At 44.2% G+C, this 23,130-nt stretch overlaps 2 protein-coding genes across 2 annotated transcripts; one reads left to right on the top strand and one right to left on the bottom strand.

The window, feature by feature from the left end:
* Nucleotides 1–135: 135 nt before the first annotated feature.
* metap1 (methionyl aminopeptidase 1) lies at nt 136–7,240 on the bottom strand. The gene is made up of 11 exons (XM_049002666.1): nt 7,044–7,240; nt 4,816–4,867; nt 4,553–4,659; nt 4,309–4,369; nt 3,490–3,581; nt 3,096–3,179; nt 2,843–2,981; nt 2,484–2,615; nt 1,963–2,106; nt 1,801–1,866; nt 136–1,460 (listed from the first exon to the last, which is right to left on the bottom strand). Exons 1-11 carry the CDS (start codon nt 7,155–7,157, stop codon nt 1,294–1,296), a joined length of 1,158 nt encoding a protein of 385 aa, XP_048858623.1. The 5' UTR covers nt 7,158–7,240; the 3' UTR covers nt 136–1,293.
* A 550-nt stretch (nt 7,241–7,790) lies between these two features.
* Nucleotides 7,791–13,644, top strand: LOC125726357 (eukaryotic translation initiation factor 4E-1A). Its single transcript, XM_049002672.1, has 7 exons — nt 7,791–7,941; nt 9,106–9,212; nt 9,584–9,679; nt 10,990–11,053; nt 11,915–12,028; nt 12,121–12,260; nt 12,660–13,644. The coding sequence occupies exons 1-7, from the start codon at nt 7,822–7,824 to the stop codon at nt 12,772–12,774; spliced, it is 756 nt and encodes a 251-aa protein (XP_048858629.1). The 5' UTR covers nt 7,791–7,821; the 3' UTR covers nt 12,775–13,644.
* Nucleotides 13,645–23,130: the final 9,486 nt, after the last annotated feature.

Raw genomic sequence — 23,130 nt, 5'->3', positions numbered from 1 at the left:
TAATTCAACACAAGTGCCCAAGAAACGCAAATTTAACTGTCTTAAACTAAGGAAATGAGTAAAAATATTTTGCAAGTTGTATTCACCCAGTTGTGAGATGAACTGTAAAACAAGAGACGTTGTGATCTACTGCACTACAGATGTCCCAGGTGGACAAATCTCATTTTAATGACAATCCAATCAAGTGAATGGGCTCAGCCAATCACGGTGAAGCAAGTGGAAGCGGATCTTCCACAATCTCTCACTTACACATAAACATGTGACCATAGCATTGACAACCACCGATCCTCACTGGGATCACTTGAAAGTTAAGCATAAAAAAAGTACAGCACTCCCACATTACAAAGCACCATACACTGCAGCATTGTTACAATGTGGTGGTGTAAGCCAACATTTCCCCCTGAACTTTACATAAAAGCAGTTCTGAGGACTGTAAGACATTTGTTTCAGCATTATGGATCTGGCAACATTAGGGCAAGGGCACACAGTAATCCGATTGGTTGGGTGTAGATCACATGATGCGGGACAGAAAAAAACAGTACTGACAATTAAAGGAAACGTGCAAGGTGAAATAGTGAGGCACTCTTCCGAGGAGATGCTAGAAGCCTGGTTCCAAGACAAGATCTTTGGGTTGAACACTGTTGGAAACCAGCCGGAGGTACACACAGGGTGCCAAGTCTGATTTTTCAGCGTTTCAAATAAAATCTGCAACAAAAAAAATAATAATGGCACAGCTACATCTAAAAAAACACTGCAGGTATCCATGTACAGTGCTATTTGATTAAAACTACTTCATGTACTTCCATTACCGTCAGTCAACAGCCAAGCAGCTTAAACTGGCCTCGGCTGAATGAGCTACAATGCGTTTCAGCACCTCTACGAATGGGGGGGAAACAGGAGAGGATCTACATTTTTACAGTGAATTTATCTGAAGTATAACAGACAGCCCTGACTGTTGCAGCTCCAGCTGATACTTCTATAACACAGACAGGGAAGGGAAATATCAGTATATATCCACAGAGTACGTGACACCCATGACTGGCACCCCCTAGTGGCAGGGAGGCCACCAAAATGACCCTTCATCGTATTTCACAAGCTCCGGCATTTTAAGAGTGCGCCTTCTGCAGCTTGTCTCAATTAACCCAATTCCAGATGTTTCCATAGGGTAAAAACAAGCCAGGAAAAAAAAATATCATGGGAAAATGAGGGATGATCAAGGGGTTGATGATTAGACAAACTTGGCTCCCTCACTAGTGTGTGTGTGTGTGTGTGTGGTGTGGGGGCAGCTTCGCTCTATATCTGGCTCATGAAATGGGGCCGTCCATTGTCGTCAAGCCTCCGCGTCAGGATCTCGCAGCCGGTCTCCGTCACCAGCAGGGTGTGCTCGAACTGTGCCGAGCGCCGGCCGTCCCGCGTCACGGCCGTCCAGCTGTCAGGCCATGTCTCATCCTGCCAGCCGCCTGGGGGGGCAGAGAGGGAGACGGGGTTTGTCGGTCAGGGGGGGGTTGGAGGTCATTGGAGATGAACATGAACGTACAGCAACACACGCAGACCCACGCAAATCCCAGACAAACTTCTGGTAATTTATCTATTGAGCAAAATCTAATAAAATCAAGTATTTGGAACTAAACGAACAAAAACCAACAGATTATGAGCAAGACGACTGGAGTTCTCTTTGCTTTAATGAAACATCTCCACAGAGCTACAAAACCTTTTCACCTGACAACTCGGCCCTGAACTACACCCAGTCACCCAGGAGGTAACTGCATTGCACCAACAACAGAGGGCGCCCTTCCTTACCTTCACATATCATTGGCTCGATGGTAAAAACATGGCCTGGCTTCATCACTCCCACTGCTTTGTTTTCTATAGATAGGACAGAGGAGAATAATCTGGTTAACAACCAGGAGGAGAGGTGGCCGCTTTGCTCTGAGAGGTGGCCACTAGGGCGGCGCCACTCACTGGCATAGTGTGGCACATTGGGAGCGGTGTGGAAAAGCTTGTGGATGCCATGGCCACAGTAGCTCCGCACTACCGAGAAGCCGTTGGCCTGGGCGTGCTTCTGGATGATGTTGCCCAGCTCCCTGTAACGGACACCTGGTTTCACTGCAGCAGGAAATAGAGAAAGGGGTCAGAGGTTGTTGCCACGGCGACGACGGGGTTACATCACAGACATTAATTATGATGTAAAAAGGAACCCCAAACACCTGGCTGGAGTTACCCTGGACCCACAGCCAAATGCCTTTAAAAGCTCAGTATATTCAGAGAATGAAGACGCTGTTATTTTTACTTTGCTGACAAAGGCAATTAAGTCTCTCCGCGCAGTGGAAGCCAGCATCTTTGTGGCTATGGCAACACGCAGTGCAACTCAGCAGCCTCTATACCTCCAGACACTTAGGAAGGACAGTGTAAGATTAGCAGAATTTATAGCGACCAAACTGCTCCCAGGTAACCTAAGTGTGTTAGCAAATTCCTACCCTTACCCGCGTCGATGGCTTGCATAAGGCATTCGAAAGTGGTCTGAACTAGCTTCCTGGCCCCCTCGTCAACTTCCCCGACGTAGAAAGTTTCGTTGAGGTCACCGTGGTAACCGTTGCGGTAAACGGTGATGTCCACTGAATGGGAAACAGGACAGTAGATGCTTCTCTCAGTAACGGAGAGTGCGACCAATATACACGTGTCACAAAAGAGGGGGGGGAAAAGAATTAAACATCCCATAATATTTCCCCAATCGGCAACATGTACACGAAAGAAAAGTATAAGGCTTTGTTGAACAGTGTTAAAGCTAAGCATTATGGGAAATGAAGGTTTTCTGTCATCAGCACAGGGTTCGATTTCTGACCGTTGAGGATGTCTCCCTCCTGGAGGGGCCTCCTGTCCGGGATCCCATGGCAGATGACTTCATTGACAGACGTGCAGCAAGACTTGGGGAAATTGTAGTAATTGAGAGGGGAAGGGTAGCAATTCCGGGCAGTGCAGGCCTGCAGGGGGAGTGGGAGGGGGGTTACTGGTTATTGGCTTCTTTGGTGGAATGGGGGGGGGGTGTCTCTCCCCAGTTACCCCACGAGGTTTAGCAGAGTGTCGGATTATCCCACCAAATGCACAGCATGGTCAATCTCCTCCGTCGTCACGCCCGGCTTCACCATCAGGGCGGCGACATCGAGCACTTCTCGGGCCAGCTGCAGGTGTAAATAACCATGAACCATCTGAATGAAACCCTATCTGCCCCATAACAGAACCCAAGTCCCATTCTAAGCTGTTATTATTGCCCAGAGATGATCCAATTCAGGGATACTCTATTCAGACCATAGTTGTAATATGCATTGTTACACACGGTTGCATAATGTCTGATCCAGGTACATGTGACCTGTGCTGAACCTGGTCATGGTGTATTTACTCCACAAGATGGTAGACGAGGGTCCAGATGACAGGAATTTTTAAAGAGATTGAGATATCTATAAAAATGACCAGGTGGGGAGACAGACATACTTTACACACGATTCTCATCCCTTCAATGTCTTCAGGAGACAGAATTCTTATCTGAGAGGTCCCCTTCAAAGACTGCTCCACCTCAGACATTCCTGGAACGACACCGAAATGAAGACGGAAACCATTTTTGCTTCACTTTTTCCAGTCAGATCTGATCCAAAACCCAACCAGTGTCATGAGGTAAAGTGGCGTATGGGTCAGTCGTTTTCACAATGTTCTGAAACTGCAGAAACCGCTGCCAATAAAAATGCTGAAAAAAATGTTCCTCACCACACAGCATCACTTCCAAACAAACACCACTAAACAAACATAGCTAAACAAACATGGGAAAAAAAAACAACACCCGTCTAATCCCAGATGTGTGGGCTGAGAGATAAGAAAAAGTGGAAAACTGACATAATTACTAGAGCAGAGCTTAGGCTGGGGGATGTAGCACGTTTTCTTGGTGCTCTGCAGGTGTGAAGGTGCACACAGTAGCCTTAAGGCACGCTATGCTAATAGGTATCTATATGGCTGCTAATGCACTACATGCTAAAGCACCTTAGCAAAGGGACAAACGCCAAACAATGACTTCCATGTTGAAAATGGAAAGCTTTAACTGCTTCCTAGAGACCACAGCCGCTCCGACACTTTTGAGGGACCTCGATAACAGCACACCGTGCCGTAAAGCGCGCTTAGACGCGGGGTCGACTTTCTAGACGAGAATGACTGATGTTTCTTCAGAGTCATACTCATCCTACAATACCCTTCTGGTGCTGAAGCAGGCAGCACTACATAGGCCTTTTCTGCCATATCGAGTCAAGAACACGCAGCAGTTACCTAGTGGGTGATCAGAGTAATCTGGCCTCTGGATATTCTCCGGCACAGGCCTCATTGGGGTCTGAGAGAGAAAGAAAGAGAGGGATAGAGGGAGGGATACGAGTTGGAAGAGAGACCAGCCTCGGGCAAAATCCATCAAAGAGTGAACTTCACTCCAGAGCATGTCAGTAAAATACCCAGCATCCCACACTGCAGTTCTATTCCCACAACGGTCAGGTCACAGTTCTTCTTGGGGGAGGCCTACCAAGGGGTAGTGTGGCCGCAGCTTTCCGGTATAACGGTAACCTGGCCAGGGGTCTGTGTCAATATCGTTCTCGACTTTCTTCTTGACATCTTTGGTCTTGTCTTCCTCTGCAATTAAAAGCAGGAAAGACAGACACCGGTTAGAAGCCCAGCCAGGACTATGTCATACCAGCAAGTGACAAAGACACTCAACATAACGAGCATTTCACAGTTGAATTAGACTGGACAAAAATAAACAAGCTGATTATTCACAAAAACACATACTTGCTTTTTTGTGCAGCAGCTTGTGGGTGGCCCAGCTTCCCTTGAAGCACTCCTAGAAGAGAGATAAAAAATATACATTTTTTAAACCACACTGACTGGTTTATTCTAAGAGAGACGACACAGCTAATATGTGACCTGAGTAGACCGTACATGGCTATGTACGGAGCGCTCGCTCATATTCATATATGGTAAGGCCGATAGATCCAGTTTTTGCACCCCTACAATAAAACTGCAGCATTTTATTTAAAAGCAGTGCTTCACTAACTACTGCAAAGTTCACTAGCAGTGACAGTGAGACTCTCACTAATCGGAAACAGTGGGATTTAACTTGTAAGCGGAATTGCAGCTCTTCTCTCAGGGTCTCCATAAAATGAACGGCAGACTTCATAATTGGACCCTCGGCATAAACACAAAGTGATAATGGCAGCAGTTCTTGTGAAGGGCCAGTTAGGTAGCAGCAAGACCTGCTTCCGACTCCATTCTGCTCCTTAGGCCCAAGATCGCAGCATTTCGATCGTCAAACACAGATTATTAATGTCTAGTAAAAGCTTATGGACGACATGTAAAGTAAGAGCCCAGGCTATACATCTGTCAGTAAGGTCTACTGGTGTCAAAAGGGCAGGGCTAGGAGTAAAAATAGCATGGACTGTGGATGACAGTTGTGATTCTAGGATTTTTGAAGGGGGCCAACCTTATCATTAGCCAATGATATGTTTTGAAACAGTGAGGAGGGGGGGATTCCGTGAGCCAATCAGCTTTCAGCGGGGGACCAGTGCCCCTGGGGCCACACCCCTGTATATGCCCATTCTGGGCGACGCTACCAGCGGGAGAAGTCACCACATAGAGCTGTGGCAAGCAGACTAGGCCTGCGAAGTGCTTCCGGGGGACGTTTAAACATCGCCCCTTGTAGACGGCACTTTAAGAGAAACTAAGGGTCCAGAGAGCAGTTGTGATCATTAGATTTTGATGGTCAAGACAGCTGCATAGTTAAGGCCATCCTCATCTGCAGGTTGCCCTGCTCTCCAACAGGCCACCCACCGACTGACTAAGGCACCAGAATAAGCAAAAAAACAATGAATAGTAGCTTGAAACCATTCTGGACCAAGAATAGATGCGGGAAAATGAGCATCATTACTCTACATCAGTAAACTTCTAATATGCCACAACTGTTAGCGGAATTGAAACATTTTACTGAAAACATGGCTTTTATCAATGACCTGGAACTTCTGTTTCCAGTCTGATTTGTTATTTAATGAGGAGAGACTGTTAAGGTCTTTAATAGAAGCTTACCATTTTTATGGTGGGTGAGTGCATTCATATGTTTACCAAGACTGACACCCCATCCAATTTGTGTCCTACACAAGCCTTATGTGTAGTTTTGCTTAGGATAGGTTCCAGACCCCACCCCCACACACCAGTACTGGATAAGTGGATGTAAGAAAGATGGATGGAAAATTCTGAAGCTTAGCACCTTAGCCTGTATGAGATACTGTGCATCCTCTAATCATCATTTAGCACTACAATGTGAACATTCTTCAATTCATTATCCACCTTTTGTATTTTCATGGCCCAATAAAGACTCCATCTGCAAATATTTGACATGATATTTAATGAACACTAAACAACAAGGTGCATCTAGCAGGACAAATAAATGGATTTTAAATCGGTGAACTGATTTCTGATGAACGGGTTACCGGAACCGTTCGGTACCGGTGCCCAAGTTAGGTGGGATGCGCGGATGGGCGACAGACACGGACGGTGATCGCCTGACCTACACGTATGACGGAAAGCGGGCGAGAGTGGAAACGTGTAGGGGCTCGTGGAGACGTGTAGAATCACACGGAGCCCCGAGGAATCCTGTAGAATCACGCGGAGACGTGTAGGGGAGCACGATACCGTGTAGACACGTGTAAAAGATGCAGAAAAGTTCGGAGTTAGCCAGCTAGCTTGCAAAAAAAAACGTGTCAGGAGGCCTATCATTAACTTTCTCTGAGGAACACGAGGCGGGGTGACAACACTACAAAACTGGGCAAAAGTGAATGAAAAACGAGAAGAATTTCATTGTATAAGCCGAACTTTTGTCTCGAAGCACTACAGAGTCGATATAAAATGTCTGATCTTTCTCAGCGCCGTGAACCGGGACACAGGAGTTCCCAGGGAAAACGCGTGTGCGGGGAAGTCGTAGCGCCCGATCGCGTGTGATCCATGCAGGACGGCGTTGTGGGTACCTGGGAGCAGAAGTACGAGCCCTGGATACCCAGCTTGATGCACGTCGGACACTGCAGCTTGGCCTCGCTGCCGCAGCCTTGCGTCTCACACTCTCTGGTCTCCACCGCCGCCATGCTGACACCCCGGCACGGCGAGGAAAGGGGGAGGGACTGGCGGTGCGCACTGGGGAGGGACTGACCGAGAGCTGCTCGGCCAGCTAAACGTCGCCCGCCCCGCTCAACGCTGCCTATTCATCGCATCCACCCGCCCCCTCCCCCGTGCGTCTGTAGGGAACATGAGCGCAATACAGTCACTCCACATTATTTAAGGGCACCCACCAGGGATGGTAGGGTTTGCGGGAGAGGGCTGGGAAATAGGGCCGATTTCACATAACCGAACAGTCTAGCGGTGCGGATGCAACTTCGATCACTTTTTCCCCTAACTCACCCTTGTTGCCTTCTATAAATTAAAATTCTATGAAATATTTTTATTGGAAAAACTAACTAAATAGTTTACATAATTTTCAAAGACCCCCCTCAAGTAATCTTCCAATTTCCTCGAAGGAACAATGTTATTAGATGTTTTTATTATGAATTATAATACATATGTGGTTTGTAAGGCTTTATTGAAAAGTAGTCATGTATTTTCGTCATTCTGTAATATTCCATTCACTTTTCTATAATCCCCTAAAATGTTATAGAATAATAGATTTCCTTTGCTCCTCTTGTTTTAAGACCCAATTTCATTTTATGTAGTATCCTGTAATCCTGGTTGCGGTTAAGGAACTTGCTGGTGCGCATGCGCACAGAGGACGCCATCGTAGGCCGCTTTTTATTGGATCTTTCGGGCCAATCAGCTCTTATGATCATACCAGAGGCCTCTGAGTCAGATTGCTATAAGATGGCGACCGCGGAACCGGTGAGTGAACGCAGCCCTCTGAGACATAGAATGTCGTGCGCCGGGTTCTGGTTCTGGTTGTCGCCTTTTTTGCAAAGCGTCGGGCGACGGATGTGTCGCAATGATGGAGGGGAGTGCCCTGGTGTCGGTGTGTGTTTATATGACGATGGTGTAACGGTGCAGGTCTTTGCGAAACTGCTGCTCTCTGTCCCGTTAGTGTCTCGTTATGGCAGGCGGCGGAGCCCCGGGAGAGGGGTGCTTGTGGCGGGTGGCCCTAGCAGAGGCACTGAGGCTGGCGGCATCCCGCGGATGCAGGTCCCCCTACATACTTTGAGCTCGTTTCATCCAGCAGGGCCTGCATACCCTCAGGGGAGAGAACAAAACACTTCTGTCAAGCTCATTAACTCGCTGCAAAACAAGAAAAAGAAAATCATACTTTTATACTCCATGTCTGGCAAAGGGTCAGTGCGCAGCGGGTTCCTAGTCATCAGAATTCAGGCTAGAAGTAAACTAAAATATAATAACTTCTATCAATCCGTTTCAGGTTCTTTTCAAGCGGTTCTTCTCCTTATGGATTTCTGTTGTATTGTCGAAACCTCACTTAAAAGAGAATAAAAATAACATAAAACGGTACCATGTGTTGTGCCCCAAATCCGTACGACTCGGGCAACACGACTTACGGCTACTGTGAAGTATGCAGAATTCAGTATGCAGTTAATATTAAGTCTTGAAGCAACTTGGGCATGAAGTTTTAAGCTGCCATAATAAAATCAGAGGGGATCACTTCTTTCTGGCTGAATGGGTGAGTTTAGGAAGTTGTAGATAAAGGGAAAAGATGACAAGACAGAAGGCTGCAATCCAGAAGGATATAATAGTCTCTCATCATAAGATGAATGAATCATTATTCCTGTTTTCTTGTAAACGTATTCTTGCTTATTTGTCTTTGAACTGAAAAGTCTTGATGCCGCAAATAATTTGATTGAACGTGAACTGGCTGTAGTAGCTGGGAAAGTTCTACGAAACTTTTATTCATTTACGTACTTTATTTTTATTTCAGTTGTTTTTATTTATTTATTTATTTATTTATTTATGTACATGTGTGAACTTTTAGTCTCAAAAGGAACATCAACTTCATAATCTAGCTAAACGGGGTTTTTTTTTCCAACCTTTATTTTATTTTTAAAGGAAACCACTTTAAGTTCCCAAAATTCTGACGAGGAGAAGCAGCCCGAAGCAGCCAGCCAGGAAGTTGTGTGTCCGGAAGACTACGTCAAACACCCACTACAGAACAGGTGGGCCCTTCTGTCAGCCGTTCCACCCCAGCTGAAGGAGCACAGTGTTCTGAAATGCTGTTAGTCCACGATCAGTGTCAGATTCGGTCTCGGGCAAAGCCTCGAATAAGCATTTAATTTGACTTACCCATTGGTGTGCTTAAATATTAATTATGCAGACTGTGGTGATGCTGATACAATTCTATAATGTTTGCACCTTTATGCATCTTCCGTTTGCACTAGGGATCAGCTAATCGTGTTTCTGAGGCCTTCCTCGTGTGTGTGTGTGTGTGTGTGTGTGTGTGTGTGTGAATATACATTTGGACCTTTTGCAGCATTTGTTTCTCTAGCCTCTCTCACGCCGCTGTAATGACTGTCCCCCTCTAAAACAGATGGGCACTTTGGTTCTTCAAAAACGACAAAAGCAAAACTTGGCAGGCCAATCTGCGGCTCATCTCCAAGTTCGACACTGTTGAGGATTTCTGGGCGTAAGCGATCGTCTGTCTGTATGTATGTCTGTCTGTCTGTCTGTCTGTCTGTCTGTCTGTCTGCATTGGTGTTGATAGTGTCATGGTAAGTGTGATGTGAATAATGTATTTTGAGCAATATTAAGTAATCGTTTTATGTTTTTGTCCAGTGAAAGGGCAGCTGTGGCTTTAAGATCATTTAAAATTATTATTATTTAAATTTAAGAACAAAATATTAAATATATTCTGCCTTGTATGGTTGAACATTTTAGGTGATTTTGAACCTGGGAAGAGGACAGAAATTAGATATTTACATAAAATTACAACAGAAAGAACTGATAACAGGAATAGGCTGATTGTTTTGGGTATGTTCAGATTTTAAGGAAAGCCTGTGTAAGTCTGACTTTCAGTAGTACAGAGAAATAATATCTGCCGTGCAGGTTTATTAGAAATTGACCCTTTTGCTCTGTTGTTCCATTGGTGAGGCAGCAGTAATCATCTGCTTGAAAGTGAGATGACATTGTGTGGTGACAATATCACCTACAGTGTGATCAGGATGGTGATGACAATTATTTTCTTTGAAAGTCTGCAGTTAGGTGTGGATTATTGTATATGACTTTACATTTTCCTGTCCTCAACACTCATGTTTCTCTTTGCTGTGGGAGTTGATGACATTCTACATAAGGATTCAACCGTCTTTCCTTTTTTTTTTTTTTTTTTTTGAATTAATAGTTTTCCGTAATACAGGTCATATAAAAGCACATATTGTTTTGTGTGCGGAAGTCTGTTGCCATGGTGATGAGATTTATTTAAAAAAAAAAAAAAACATCTCAGTCATTATTATTTTTTTCTATTTATCCGGGAATCCGGGTCTTGCTACTGTGACATCCCTTAAGCTTAGTTAAATGTTAACCTCCGGTGGATATGGGAATGGAACTGAATGGAAGCTGTTTTCTATGGTCCTTGTTAGATTTTAAAATACTTAACCAGATGCTCATCAATTTGCTGCTATTCCAGTTTTGTCTCTCTATACAGTTTAACATAGAAATTGACCAAATTTTGGAAATCCCAAAAGAATTTCACATTCAACACAGGTTTTAAAAAAATGTTTACATTATTCCCACAGCTGTGGTTTATTATGTGTGGTATTGCCTGAATGCTTATTGCAGTTTCTGAATGAACGATTTTAAGATTTTTAACTGCATCATTTCTTTTATTTTTGCCATTTCTTTGTTCTGGATAATGTGAGGTCACCATTCGCAATAGACGTGCATGTGATGTCAAGGCGTCTGGCTCTGCACTTCTGCTCATTCGTTGTCCTGTCTTTGCAGTCTCTACAATCACATTCAGCTGTCAAGCAACTTGATGTCGGGTTGTGACTACTGCCTTTTCAAGGTAGGGGCTGACGTTTGTGAGGAATTCGCTTTAAAATCCAGTCACATTAAAAGGGGAGTTTTGGGCATTTCTGCCTCTTATTTTTTTGCGTGAGATAATTATGTGATTGGGCTCTGGAAAAGCCCTCAGATGATTGTCGTCGTTAACGGTATTAATTACTGACCTCGTAAAAGCCCATGGTATTGGCCTCCATTGACAAATTGTCTTGGCCCCCCACGTCTCCCGCTCCCTTCCGCCATGGTGCGTGTCTGTACTACCTAGCAGCTCGTCCCGAGTTTCGTTTCAGAGTCAAAGGTTTCTGTCTCTAAGGGGGTCAAACATGCCCCGAGTAGCCCTCTTTGTCATAACGACGACGTGCTTGGATACCGCCAGGCTTTGCACTTGTTAGGATGCGTTACACCAGCTGTAGCTATCGTATGTCTTGCACAAGTCATAGTCTCCTTATTTTATGGAAGCAGCTGAAGAAGTGTAAAATAATTTGGTGCATTTAACCACTTTTACATGATAACGAATGTTTGCACCATGTCATTTTGGATATGTGTGACCCTTGCACCTTACACAAGACACTATTGTTGCACTGTTTTTTTTTAATCTTGTACTATTCTATTACTATTCTATTGTACTGCCTTGTTTAACACTTACTAGTGTTATTTTTGCTCTAAGAGCCTATCAGCTCATCTCATTGTGCATGCGGACAATGACAATAAAGTTGACTTTAACTAATGAATGACTTTTTCCCCATAAGCTGCCACAACATTTCAATTGTTTTTCCATTTGATATTTTTTCACTCCTCTTCACCAAAAGAGTTTTTATTTAAGTAATTTTAAAATGCCGTGACTCAGCCTGTGACCCCTGCACAGGACGGAATTGAGCCAATGTGGGAGGACGAGCGAAACAAGCAGGGAGGTCGCTGGCTGATCACCCTTTCGAAGCAGCAGCGGAGGGCCGACCTCGATCGCTTCTGGCTCGAGACCGTGAGTCGGCGTGATCCGGGGTTGTTTTGGCTCCTCCCTCATCCTACGCGAGGCGGCTCAGCCGGCCTAAAGCCATCCGTCTTTCCTCGCAGCTCCTGTGCCTTGTAGGCGAAGCCTTTGACGATCATAGCGACGATGTATGTGGCGCTGTCGTCAACATCCGAGCAAAAGGGGACAAAATATCGATATGGACGACTAACTATGAAAACAAAGATGCCGTAACGCACATAGGGTGAGTGTGACATGGTCTCCTGCGGCAGGTGTGGGGATCTTAAACTGTTTGCTTGGATTCTCAATGGAAGTTAGGGTTAGGGTTAGCCAGATGGTAACTGCCCATATTCTCTTTGAAAGGACAAATTAATTTGACCAGTGATATCTGATGATTGTGCGCCCCCTAAGGATAAGTACTAAAAAGACCTGGCACTATTTTATTGGGTACTAGAGTTATTTTATTAACGAAGATTGTAGAAATCTAGAGGTGTTTCCTATTTCATTGTAGACGGGATTGTTTTTTGTCATCGTCTATCTTATTTTATGTTTAGCATGAAGCAGTCTTTCGGTTTAAATGTAAGTAATGCATAACGCACCAGATGTGGTGCCTTGACACTGATTATATGTGTCTGTTATGCAGAAGAGTGTACAAGGAGAGATTGGGGGTCCCATCGAAGATAATCATCGGATACCAGTCTCACGCAGACACAGCCACAAAAAGCGGTTCTACCACCAAGAACAAGTTTGTTGTGTAGGGAGGCCATCAGAGCCTGTGAAACACAGCACCTTCTCAATTTAAGTTCTTTTTATTTTATTATTATTATTATTGTTATTTTTTTTACTCATTTAACGTTCCAAAATAGCGTCGAACAATCCATGCCCAGGTTAAAGCCAAAGTCCCTTCGTGGAGGATCAGGCTGCTCGGAGTTGGAAGCCCTCTTCTGAGTTCACACCCGGTCTTCCGTAGCCTGTCTCCGCTCCTCTGGACAATGTCGCAGGAACAAAGATGGACTTTGGGAAAACAAAGGATGACCTCATTTCACGGCTGGCTGTCTCTTTAGGCGACTTTAAATTCCGGGGGAAAGAGAGAACCTGAAAAAGTAGTTTGTGTTAAAGTACGAAATTTAAGAACCGTGCTCACTTTAAAATCGTATTGATCCATTTAGTGGCGGATGATTTTCACTCTTTGTGAAGCTTTTCTAATTAGCCAACGCTTTTCACGGTTTACCGCCAAGGTTTTCTGCGGTAATCCTCTGGTTCACTGTAATTTATTTTATGTAGCTGTTCTGACAGTGTTGAGACTTTATTTCCTTAACTTTGAAGGTTAAAATGGCTGGTTTATTGTATATGTATCTTAGAGGGCTTTGGAATTAATAGTTGGTGTGATTTATTTCCTCTTAAAATATTATTTTGGTTATAAGGAAAAGGTTGTTACTGCAGCTGTATATCATTTTTTTATTTTTTTTTTAGACTTTATTACATTCCTTGTCTCACACAGTTGCACGTATCACCAAAAGGCTTGTTTTAAGCATTTCTGTTTGTGTTCATTAAAATGTGTTCAGTTAAATTTCACTCATTAAGGCAGTGTAAAAAAAACTGTAAATAAATGTGTACAGTTAATTGTCTTTATTCAAGGAGTGTGATTTTTTTTTATTATTATTATTTTTTTATTAACTTCAGTGTCAGAATTGAAAATCCAAGCTGTTCACATCTGTGTTCTAATTGCTGAGCAATATGCACATTCATATTACTGGTCAGCGGCCCCTAGCAGACCAGCAGCCTGCTGCGTCTAGCTGTTGTGCAGGATTAGGATACTGACCTTCAAGATATGTAAACAACAGGTGCTTTCTGTTTAGCCCGCTTCACAATCGCCTGGCAACAGGCCGCTCTCGGTATCGTCACCGCTGTGCCCTGCCCATAGCGAAGTAAGCTCGAGATATTCCAAACGGGTCAGGTGCCAGTCGTGGGCATACGAGACGCCCCACTTACTGCTACAATGATGTAACCCTAAGAAAAGCGCAGATAAATTTTAAACAAAATTTCCCAACAGCTAAATGTGAATTAAAACTTTCAGTGGTTTAAACCTGCAGGCTGAAACAATGCACATCACTTCACGGCACAGAGTGATGCAATTATTTGAGTTAGATCTCTCCGTCTGGCCTTATGTTATCTGACATTAAGACATGGCCTGGTGGCACAATAGATTATAGTGCTCTTGCTTCATACTTACAGGTGAGGTAGAGGTAAGGAGCGTGCGCTGATTACTGTGTGCTGCCACACGCACCACATGACAAAGCACCTCAGGGAGGAGAACCTGAGTGAAGCCATATGGCAGGTGATACCTCAGCTCCACACCGGTGCGAATGTGACTTTTTTTCCAGTGGCTGGAGTGCTGATCCTGCCAGCAACCCCCAGGTTTTCCCTGTAAATTGGAGGACCTCCTTATAGGGCTGGATGTAGATTAACATCATACCCAGGATGAAGCATTTGCTTAAGGGTCTTGCTCAAGGGCCCAATGGAGCAGAATCAATCTGGGCATTCACGGGATTTGAACTAGCAACCTTCCGGTTACTGCCACAGATCCCTAGCCTCAGAGTTACCACTCCAGCTGACAGGGTAAGGGAGTTAGTCCTGCCTTTTTGCTGTGTGGATGTTCTGCCTGTGTTGGACTGATTTCCTCCCAGTACTCTGGATTCCTACCACAGTCCCATGATATGTAGTGAAGTGGACTGGTGTCGAACTAGTGTGAGTGGATGCATACCCCGAATACCCTCCTATGGGCTCTGCCTTGCTGTGGTGCTTATTGGTCAGTCTCCTATAATCATCCATGTGTCGCTAATGTTAATGTGAAACAGCTGGATGATTCTTTCGTTCAAGTAAACGAATAAGAATGTGGTGGATATACGGATGTCCACTAGATGGCGAGCTGGGTCCATCTGCGGAGAGCGCAGCTGGGTTCCTCGGCTTTTGGCTAGAAAACGGCGCTGGAACTGGCGTCGCTGAGACATGCGGACATGAACAATTAAGTCGAGCCATAACAACGTCCATACTGATGCTTTTACATGATAATAGCTTATGGAGTGTTTAATTGGAGTGATGTTGGAAGCCAAATCAGTTTTATTTTAGAGAAAAACAAAGACGGCGGTCTTTTTTTCCAAACACGCTGTCCACGGAGCCCCTTCTCCAGACTTCAGGGGCAAGGACTTTTAAAAGCTAATCGCGTTTTATTCCCGGACGTTTACCGTTTATGAGCCCGATCACGTTATCTGTCTTATAGATGTAAACATTTGCGTGAGACGGTCTGGCATATTGGAAGTGTCTAGATTTTCAGGCAGAAGATGATGTGAATTATTCTGGGATGCGGAGGAAAGTGTGGGTGTTTTCCAGAAGCACTGGTTGTTGTTGTTATTATTATTATTGGTGTTTCTGCATGAGTTACATCTTAACCAACGGACGTATCCCTTTAATTCGGTAGTCAAACATGGTTTTATCACTCGGACACAGTAAAAAACGGGGGCACTGTTCGAATGTAATATTGGATTTCAGCCATCTTATTGATGCAGATTTCTCCTATTTTTAAAACATTCTTATCTTGTAAACCAAGTGTATCAAATTGATTTTCACAGAACGTGTCATCTAAGATTAGACCGTTAACTGAAAGTATCGTCACATACAGTCACGTTACGAGCGTCGTGTGCGTCTGCGCATCAGGCAGCGTTTCAATCGATCCGAAGGAGAAAATTGACAATGTTCTGACAGCCTGTAGATATTTCATAATCACGCGGTTATAATTGTCATTATTGGAAGACACTCTCAAAAAAGACTGTGACACACCTGGAGATACGAAGCGTCGTTTCTTTGCATTTCAACCGTTAAATAACTGAAAATACCCCTACCCAATTCTTGCAGCTGTAACATTTATATTACAACTCATTTTCCCCTTGCAAAGCAGACACAATCAAAACAGCTAATATAGATTTCTACGGACATTAAATATTTCTCATATCTCGTATAAAACAAAAAGTTCTGATCACTTATACATGACACACTCTAACTGAAATATCAAAGGATCTGAAATGGACTTGAGCTGATTATATTTCTGTATTTATGATTCCATGAAACATTTATTCCAGCGATACATTATTATTACGCACTCAGAATCCGTGTAATTTTGCCTACGCCTTATATAGCTGCATGTGTACAGCTGCATTGTAATCCAGTGTAAATTAGGGCAAGACGTAGCCTCCGCTTCTATAGGGTGAGAATGAAAAAAGGATGCTAATTGTCAGTCTGCTGAGAGTAAATTAATTATTGATCGCCTTTCTACTCTCCTCTTGTAGGCTACTTACATAACCTTCCAAATTGTTTTATATTCTCTGAGTTCAAGCACACATTTCCACTAGCACGGCTCTTTTGGAGAGACGCGCCAAACTGCATCAAATAGCGGATATTTTTGAAGCCATATTTTAATTGAATTTATTAGTATAGGTACACAGGGCAGCTAATACCAAACCTCTCCGGGAAGATCCGGCAGCCTCCCGCAAATTGGCAGCAGCTCCCTGACACCCGCGAATGATGCGCAACGTTCCGCAAATCTGTCGTTCCGCTATTGCGCCTCGGTAAAATGAACCGGCAAGAAGTTTTACACCAACGCCGCCCCCCCCCCTCCCCGGGGGAAAAGCGGATAGCTTTGCTATACCGCGGTGTCATGTCTGGATGGTCTGTTATTTCCCAAGCCAAGCCAGCATTCCGCTTCCCGCTAAGTGCAGCGGACGGACACGTCGCACTGTACAGACGCTAATAAGACGCGAAATGCAATTATCCGGCAGACCTATTAAGCGGTAGAAATACTGCATTAAAATGTGCTAATGCATCCGCGATGAGTGTGAGGGATAATCTCAGGCAGGAAAAACAGCCCGTACTCTCTCCTTCTCATTGTCAAAACAGATAAAGGCGCAAGTAAATAAAATGGCCCAAATGTTTGAGGATGGTGCCTTAAAAGATCACATAGTATACAGAAGACGTGACAGACTGAATCTATATCATTACGCTGTATACTGACCCCATTTTCAACAGTAAGTTGTATTTGAAGTATAAACAAAGAGCAGCATGATAGAGGTTCCCGTTAAAGCTTCGCCAGATACCAACACTTTGAGTTTCAATTAAGAAGGGTGATGTACTTTTTTCTGAAGGGAAGTTAATTACGATGCTGTCCACCTACGCCAGACCCGAGTCGAGAATTAAGCATTGTATTTAAAGGGCGGCAATATATATATATATATATATATATATATATATATATATATATATATATATACACACACACACACACACACGTTTGTAATTATACCTTTGTGGGGACTCTCCATTCTTTTCTATGGGGAAAACTCTAACTCCTACGTGACGCCCTTAACCCCTACCCAGCCGTAACCTTAGACATAAGTAACCAAATAAAACATGACAATTTAGGCATTTTTTTTTTTTTTTATTGAATTTACAGATGTTTGTGGGGACCTGAAAAGGTCCCCACAACGTTAAAATAACAGGTTTTTATCACATTATGGTCCCCACAATATAATATAAACCTAATCCCCCCCCTCTCTCTTTCACAAACACACACACACATTGTTAACTGAACGACGTCCGAAAAAAAACAATTATTGATTGATTGAAACCTTTGCCACGAGAGTGCGAATTTGTTTTCACCATTGGTCGGGACCGAATCAGCCCCCGTCCCCCACTCCCACGGTTTTAGTATGCCCCTACAGTCTACACTTATTATTTATGCAACCCGAAAAAAAAATCAAGGAGGACCCCAGCCCTTTGTTCAATAAATATTAACACCCTCCCTTAGTAACTTTAGCGATAACACATTAGTGGCAGGAGGTCTCTGGCTCGAGCTGAATCCCCTGATATAATCGGAATAAAATGCTTTATGGAGAGCTTTCACTAAGTTGTAAATTAAGGGAACGCCGCTCAGTTCACTGTGCTGTAGTATTTGTTTAGATGTTGCACACATTAATCTCAGAGTCGCAGACTGACAGTTACTATTTTATTTGGAAATTTCACATGCAATTTAGAGAGAATGGCTTCTCCTCTGGGACAAACGAGCCACGCCGAATAAATAATTGTTATAAACATACGAGTAAATGTCTTGTGTGGATAAGACGTTTTCCCACAAAGTGAATCAATCAAGCAAACACAAGGCAAAGAGGCGGGGAGTAGAAACTCACCGACGGGGAGGCTTATTCAGATTGATCAGGGGAAATTGGCCAAGAAAAACAAATAGCGTACCTAAGATTATTTAATTTTTAGAACAATTCCTTTACAATTATTTTAAAACAAATCAGACATGGAGACTACTGCCTATGTGTAATTTAACTGTATTTTTCCGTCATTACCGGAATTTCTTCAAACCCACATTTTATGGAAAGAAGGAATCTCAGGTTTCACGCTGCTGTGAATAACATTTAGAAGGAATGCGGCGCAAATAAACACAAGCAAGAAAGACCTTTCCACTGGGGGGGTTCAAAGCGTTTTAGTCTCTCCAAGCAGGACAGGCATATTCAAAGCACAGGAGAAGGTGCTGTACCATCGCGGTAACACTGGGGGCGTTGTCGTGCCGTAAACCCGGCGCATGCGCACAAAGGGAAGCCCGAGGAACCCCACGTGACATAGGAGGACCATGCAAACTTGCTGAGCTGACAGCCCGGAGCCCAGCGCTGTTGCCCCAGCCACCCACTCTGGGTCTATGATGGCCATAATATATTGCCTAAATTAAAGGCCATTGCTATTTATTGCACTGTGAAACCACATTATTCCGGTGATAACCATGTCTAGGTGAGCCCAATTCAGTGTTGGCGTAATAGAAGTAACCTTTACCTCTCTGGCATATGGTCACGTAATGGCTATATTATGCAATTCCTTTCACCCTAATGAGGAGCTGACGTGACCCCAAGTAGACAGACACTGGTCTTTACAGAATATCCATCCTCAACTGTCTCTCCAAGCCTGACATTCATGGTCATAAATTATGGGCACGATTGGGGTGTTCTAAACCCCCCCCCCCCCAATAATCATGTCTCCAGCGTAAATGGGCAGAGACCCCAACCCCTCAATGTTCAAACCAAAGTTACGCCCTCACTAACATCCACCCCTTCCGTCCGCTTTCCTCCTGCTCTGCATGGAGATTTCATAAATCACACCACAGCTGTATCCCCTGTAGGACTTCGTGATGATTTGTCGGAGTGTTTCTCAACATAAACTAATTCTATAGAACGCTGTATACATTGTGAATTCTGATTAGTTACTGCATCACTGAATGTAAAGACACCATTTCTCAGATCATCTCCTGCCCCATATTCTGTGTTGCTGAACCCTGAACATCTGGCCTGATTTAAACTTTGACCTTTACCTCCCCACTAAAATTCCCATGTTTTGATCACTCTGGAATCCCGAACACTCAGTTATGCCATAATGTCCCTTTAAGACATGAGCATCATTGTCGCCTGACTTTAAGGCAGCCCAGAGGGCTTATGGGTAATGCAGCCCACTTAGGGGTGTCACCGCGACGACTGTAATGGTTGCCATGTGTCATCAGCACTTCGGGTTGGTGACGCCTTTCAGGCATGTGTTTTCTTGGCAGTCGGTAGTGGGCATCCATAGGCCTGGGGGGAGCAGAATGTCCACCCTCCCCAGTTATGCCCTTCGATCCAGCTTTTCTCAGCTGCCAACCCAAATCTGTCACCAGCAGACCATGGACCTCAAAGAGACACAGTCATATCTGACTGTCCCGGAGCATACACCCCTGTTGAGGTGGACATCTTCGCCCTCACGATTGGCTCCCTCCATCTTTTCTGTCTCATGTCATTTTCTTTTGTTCTTCAGTCACTATGCCCATGCCCAAAAAAGCCCTCCAGTTACCTTTCATTTTTAATCTCCTACTCCAGAGTCGACTCGCACGAGACCCTCTAGGTCGCCGGCGAGTTTTCGGTTGCTTCTCCCAAGTCTGACCGCAGCACGGCCTGCTGGCGTGATTTTGTAAGCTTTTTAGTGCCGGGCCCAAGAATGTCCTCCCATTTCTGGGCACTGGGACGCAAAAGCAAGGAAAACATTGTTGCATCGTCACCAGAGAGATGGAGCGGAAATTTGTTGGCACTAATTTTACGGTATGATAAATTTAAAAGACCATTATGGGGCCAGTAGGCCTTCTTATACCCATGGAAAGGAAGAATTACAGTAATTGAGATTCTAACTCTCTATTTAGTTTATCTTGTTCATGTGGCTACATGTTGAGGAGCTGCTACTCTCCCCCCCGCATAGAAAAAATGCAGGCAGGGAGCTGTTACGCACGTACTTTTACAGAGAATCTATTTTCGTGATTGGTTAGTATGCTCAGTCTTCACACACCAACCCGATGGAGAATATCAGTCTGCAGATGTCTGCTCCATCCTGATTACCGCCCAGTGGCACTGCGATGCAGTGGAGACGCATGATCAGGGGGTCCGTGTGTCCATAGCTGTCGCACTGCAATCATAGCATTTTCAGTCACCAGTGACGACGGCACGCAGGTATACTGGCTGCCTGATTGGTCGCCTCGGTCTTGTAGGGAGTGTCCTGTCATGAGATTTTTCCTTTCTATTGGTCAAATAAAACCCTGTTTTACACTGAGCCCAAATCACCAATTTTCATGTGCAGAACTGCACGTAGCTGTTTTCTACAGAATAATTCATGGGAATGTATCTATAGCTGCATGCATATTTATGCATAATACTTCTACAGATTTCTTTCCTTGTAATATTCCTGGGAAAATCACTGGAAAAATACAGTGAAGGTGGATGTCACCATGGGAACGGTGTAAAACTTATATTCAGTCATGTTAGTCATTGGTTCTCAAGAATTTTGTCTGGAGACGCCCCCCAAAAGACACTTAGCCTCACTGATCTAACAGCAGATGCTCTATTGCAGTTACTCAACCATTATTCCCTGTGGTCCAAATTCCATCAGTGGGGGTGTCCCACTGGGCCGTGCAGACATGCTTTACCAGGGGCAGGTGCTCGACCGGTAAATTCTGTCAACTGGGGGGGGGGGGGGGGGGGGTTGCCCTAGGTTGAATTTACTGAACAGGGAGTAGATTATATTTGCCAAAAGAACTGGCTGTGGGGGCGGTTCCCCAAAGCAAAATGATTGGTGACTGTCGATGATTGAAAAGGGGCACTGTGGACCGATACAGTACACAGACTTTTCGATGGGTGGGTGCCAAAATAATAGGGGGTCCCACCTTCAGTAAATGTTGAAAGGGGCACGTATGGCCTTAAGGGGGGCAGGGCACTTTCAGTCATTTGCGCAATAGAGGGAGGTGCTCAGCCCCCACCTCTGCATGTGCCTGGTCCTGCCCGATAACACTGGCGTGTGCAGGTATGTGTGCGTCCAAAGATAAAGGAGCAGGGGGAAGTGCTTCAGATGGGTGGATAGGAAGCTTAGTCTCAGGCAGGAGGTCCCGTTAGCACCTGCCATTGTAAGACACGTTCTCCCTCTTTTGTTCAGTTAGCGGTGCTTAAATTCGCTCGTGTGGAAAAAGCACAGGAATAGCACACGTGTGGAGAGACTGCAGCGGGGGTAGGGGTCTTGGCGGGCGGCAGGAGGACGAGGCGTGTGCTTTCTGGGCGGAGAACTGCCATTCCAGAGCTATAAGATCCACATCCGCCTTCCATGATCACCTAATGTGTGCTGCTTTCATGAATTATATTAATAATAATATTCATTTTTCACACAAGATGAGTTCATGTTCTTTTTTTTCTCCAGGATTTAAACACTCCTACAGTTTTAACTGTGAAGACTCTGAATCTAGGAAAGGACAGCCATGTAATATCTCAGATCTTCATTTATATGTATTGGACATGCTAACACAAAGAATATATAATTAATGTTTGGCTAATATATTAGCTGGATCAGAGGCAACAATAAAGTATGAATGATAAACTATTTCAGTTATAAATGGAATTAAGGTTATATGAATTGCACTATATACCTACATTTATATGTTATTCATTATGCAGTGTAGAGGGTGCTTTGACAACATGTTTAATGTATATTTGGAGGGCTGAATATTGAATTAAAAGATCTCCTTCATGCCATGTGTATGTGTTCAGATAATCGTGATAAATGTCTCCTTTTCGAACGAGTACTGGAAATGTTAAATGCTAATAACAGCAGGGTTTCTACCACTTAAGTTAACGGTGATACGCTGGATCTTGACTGTGTGCCACCTGTCTGATTGACTACCTAAGATTTAATGTTTTGCCCATTTGAATGCTCATTGGCTTGTTCCAGAATCGGAGGCTGAGGTCAGCTCAGTTTTGATTCGCTGCTATGTGCATTAGCCCCTCCCACTCAGTCTCTGTTAATGGCCTCGATACACACGGGCCCCTAGGAAACGCTGACACGGGCATTTCGTAATGTGCCTCTTCCCTAACCATGACCGCGAGGACCAATTTCGGGTAGTGTAGGTCGAACGCGAGGGCTGCACTTTGTCATTGACAAAACCTGCCTTTGTTTTTAGCTCAGTCCGTGGCCCAGTGCCATGAAGGCTAGTATTTCTAATGTGCTGGAGCTCCATGTCATGACAGATCATGGCAGACATAGCCGGAGATGTTCACCACGGACAGGGGGTCGTTTGGGAGGCACACTATCTATAAGGCCTAGATAATTGCCTCTCTCAGGGACATAACCCCCATTACGTGAAAGGGGGAAAAACTCAAACAAACAATATAGGATTTCTGTTTGTTCATCTTTCAAAAAGCCATGGTGTATTTCCTCTGGTAAATATGTGCATTTCCTTGCAGTCTTGCAATCAAATACTTAACGTCTTACTGAAAATTAGTAATTTAACGCAATTAGAATTAGAATTTAACGGAAATTCTGCATTGCGACACACTAAAACACATACCGCAAAGCCAATATTTCTATTCATATTTAGCTCTCACTCTTGGACAGATGATTCTGAAATTAGAAGCACACTGACATAGAGCATCATCAGTATCAGAACTAAATGGATCACTTGAGAGAAGCTGATGAGAAGCAGATATAATACAGTTATATCAGGTGTCACA

Source organism: Brienomyrus brachyistius, unplaced genomic scaffold, assembly GCF_023856365.1.
Source record: "Brienomyrus brachyistius isolate T26 unplaced genomic scaffold, BBRACH_0.4 scaffold70, whole genome shotgun sequence".
In the NCBI taxonomy this organism is placed as follows: Eukaryota; Metazoa; Chordata; class Actinopteri; order Osteoglossiformes; family Mormyridae; genus Brienomyrus; species Brienomyrus brachyistius.
This window is presented reverse-complemented; position numbering and strand designations above follow the sequence as displayed.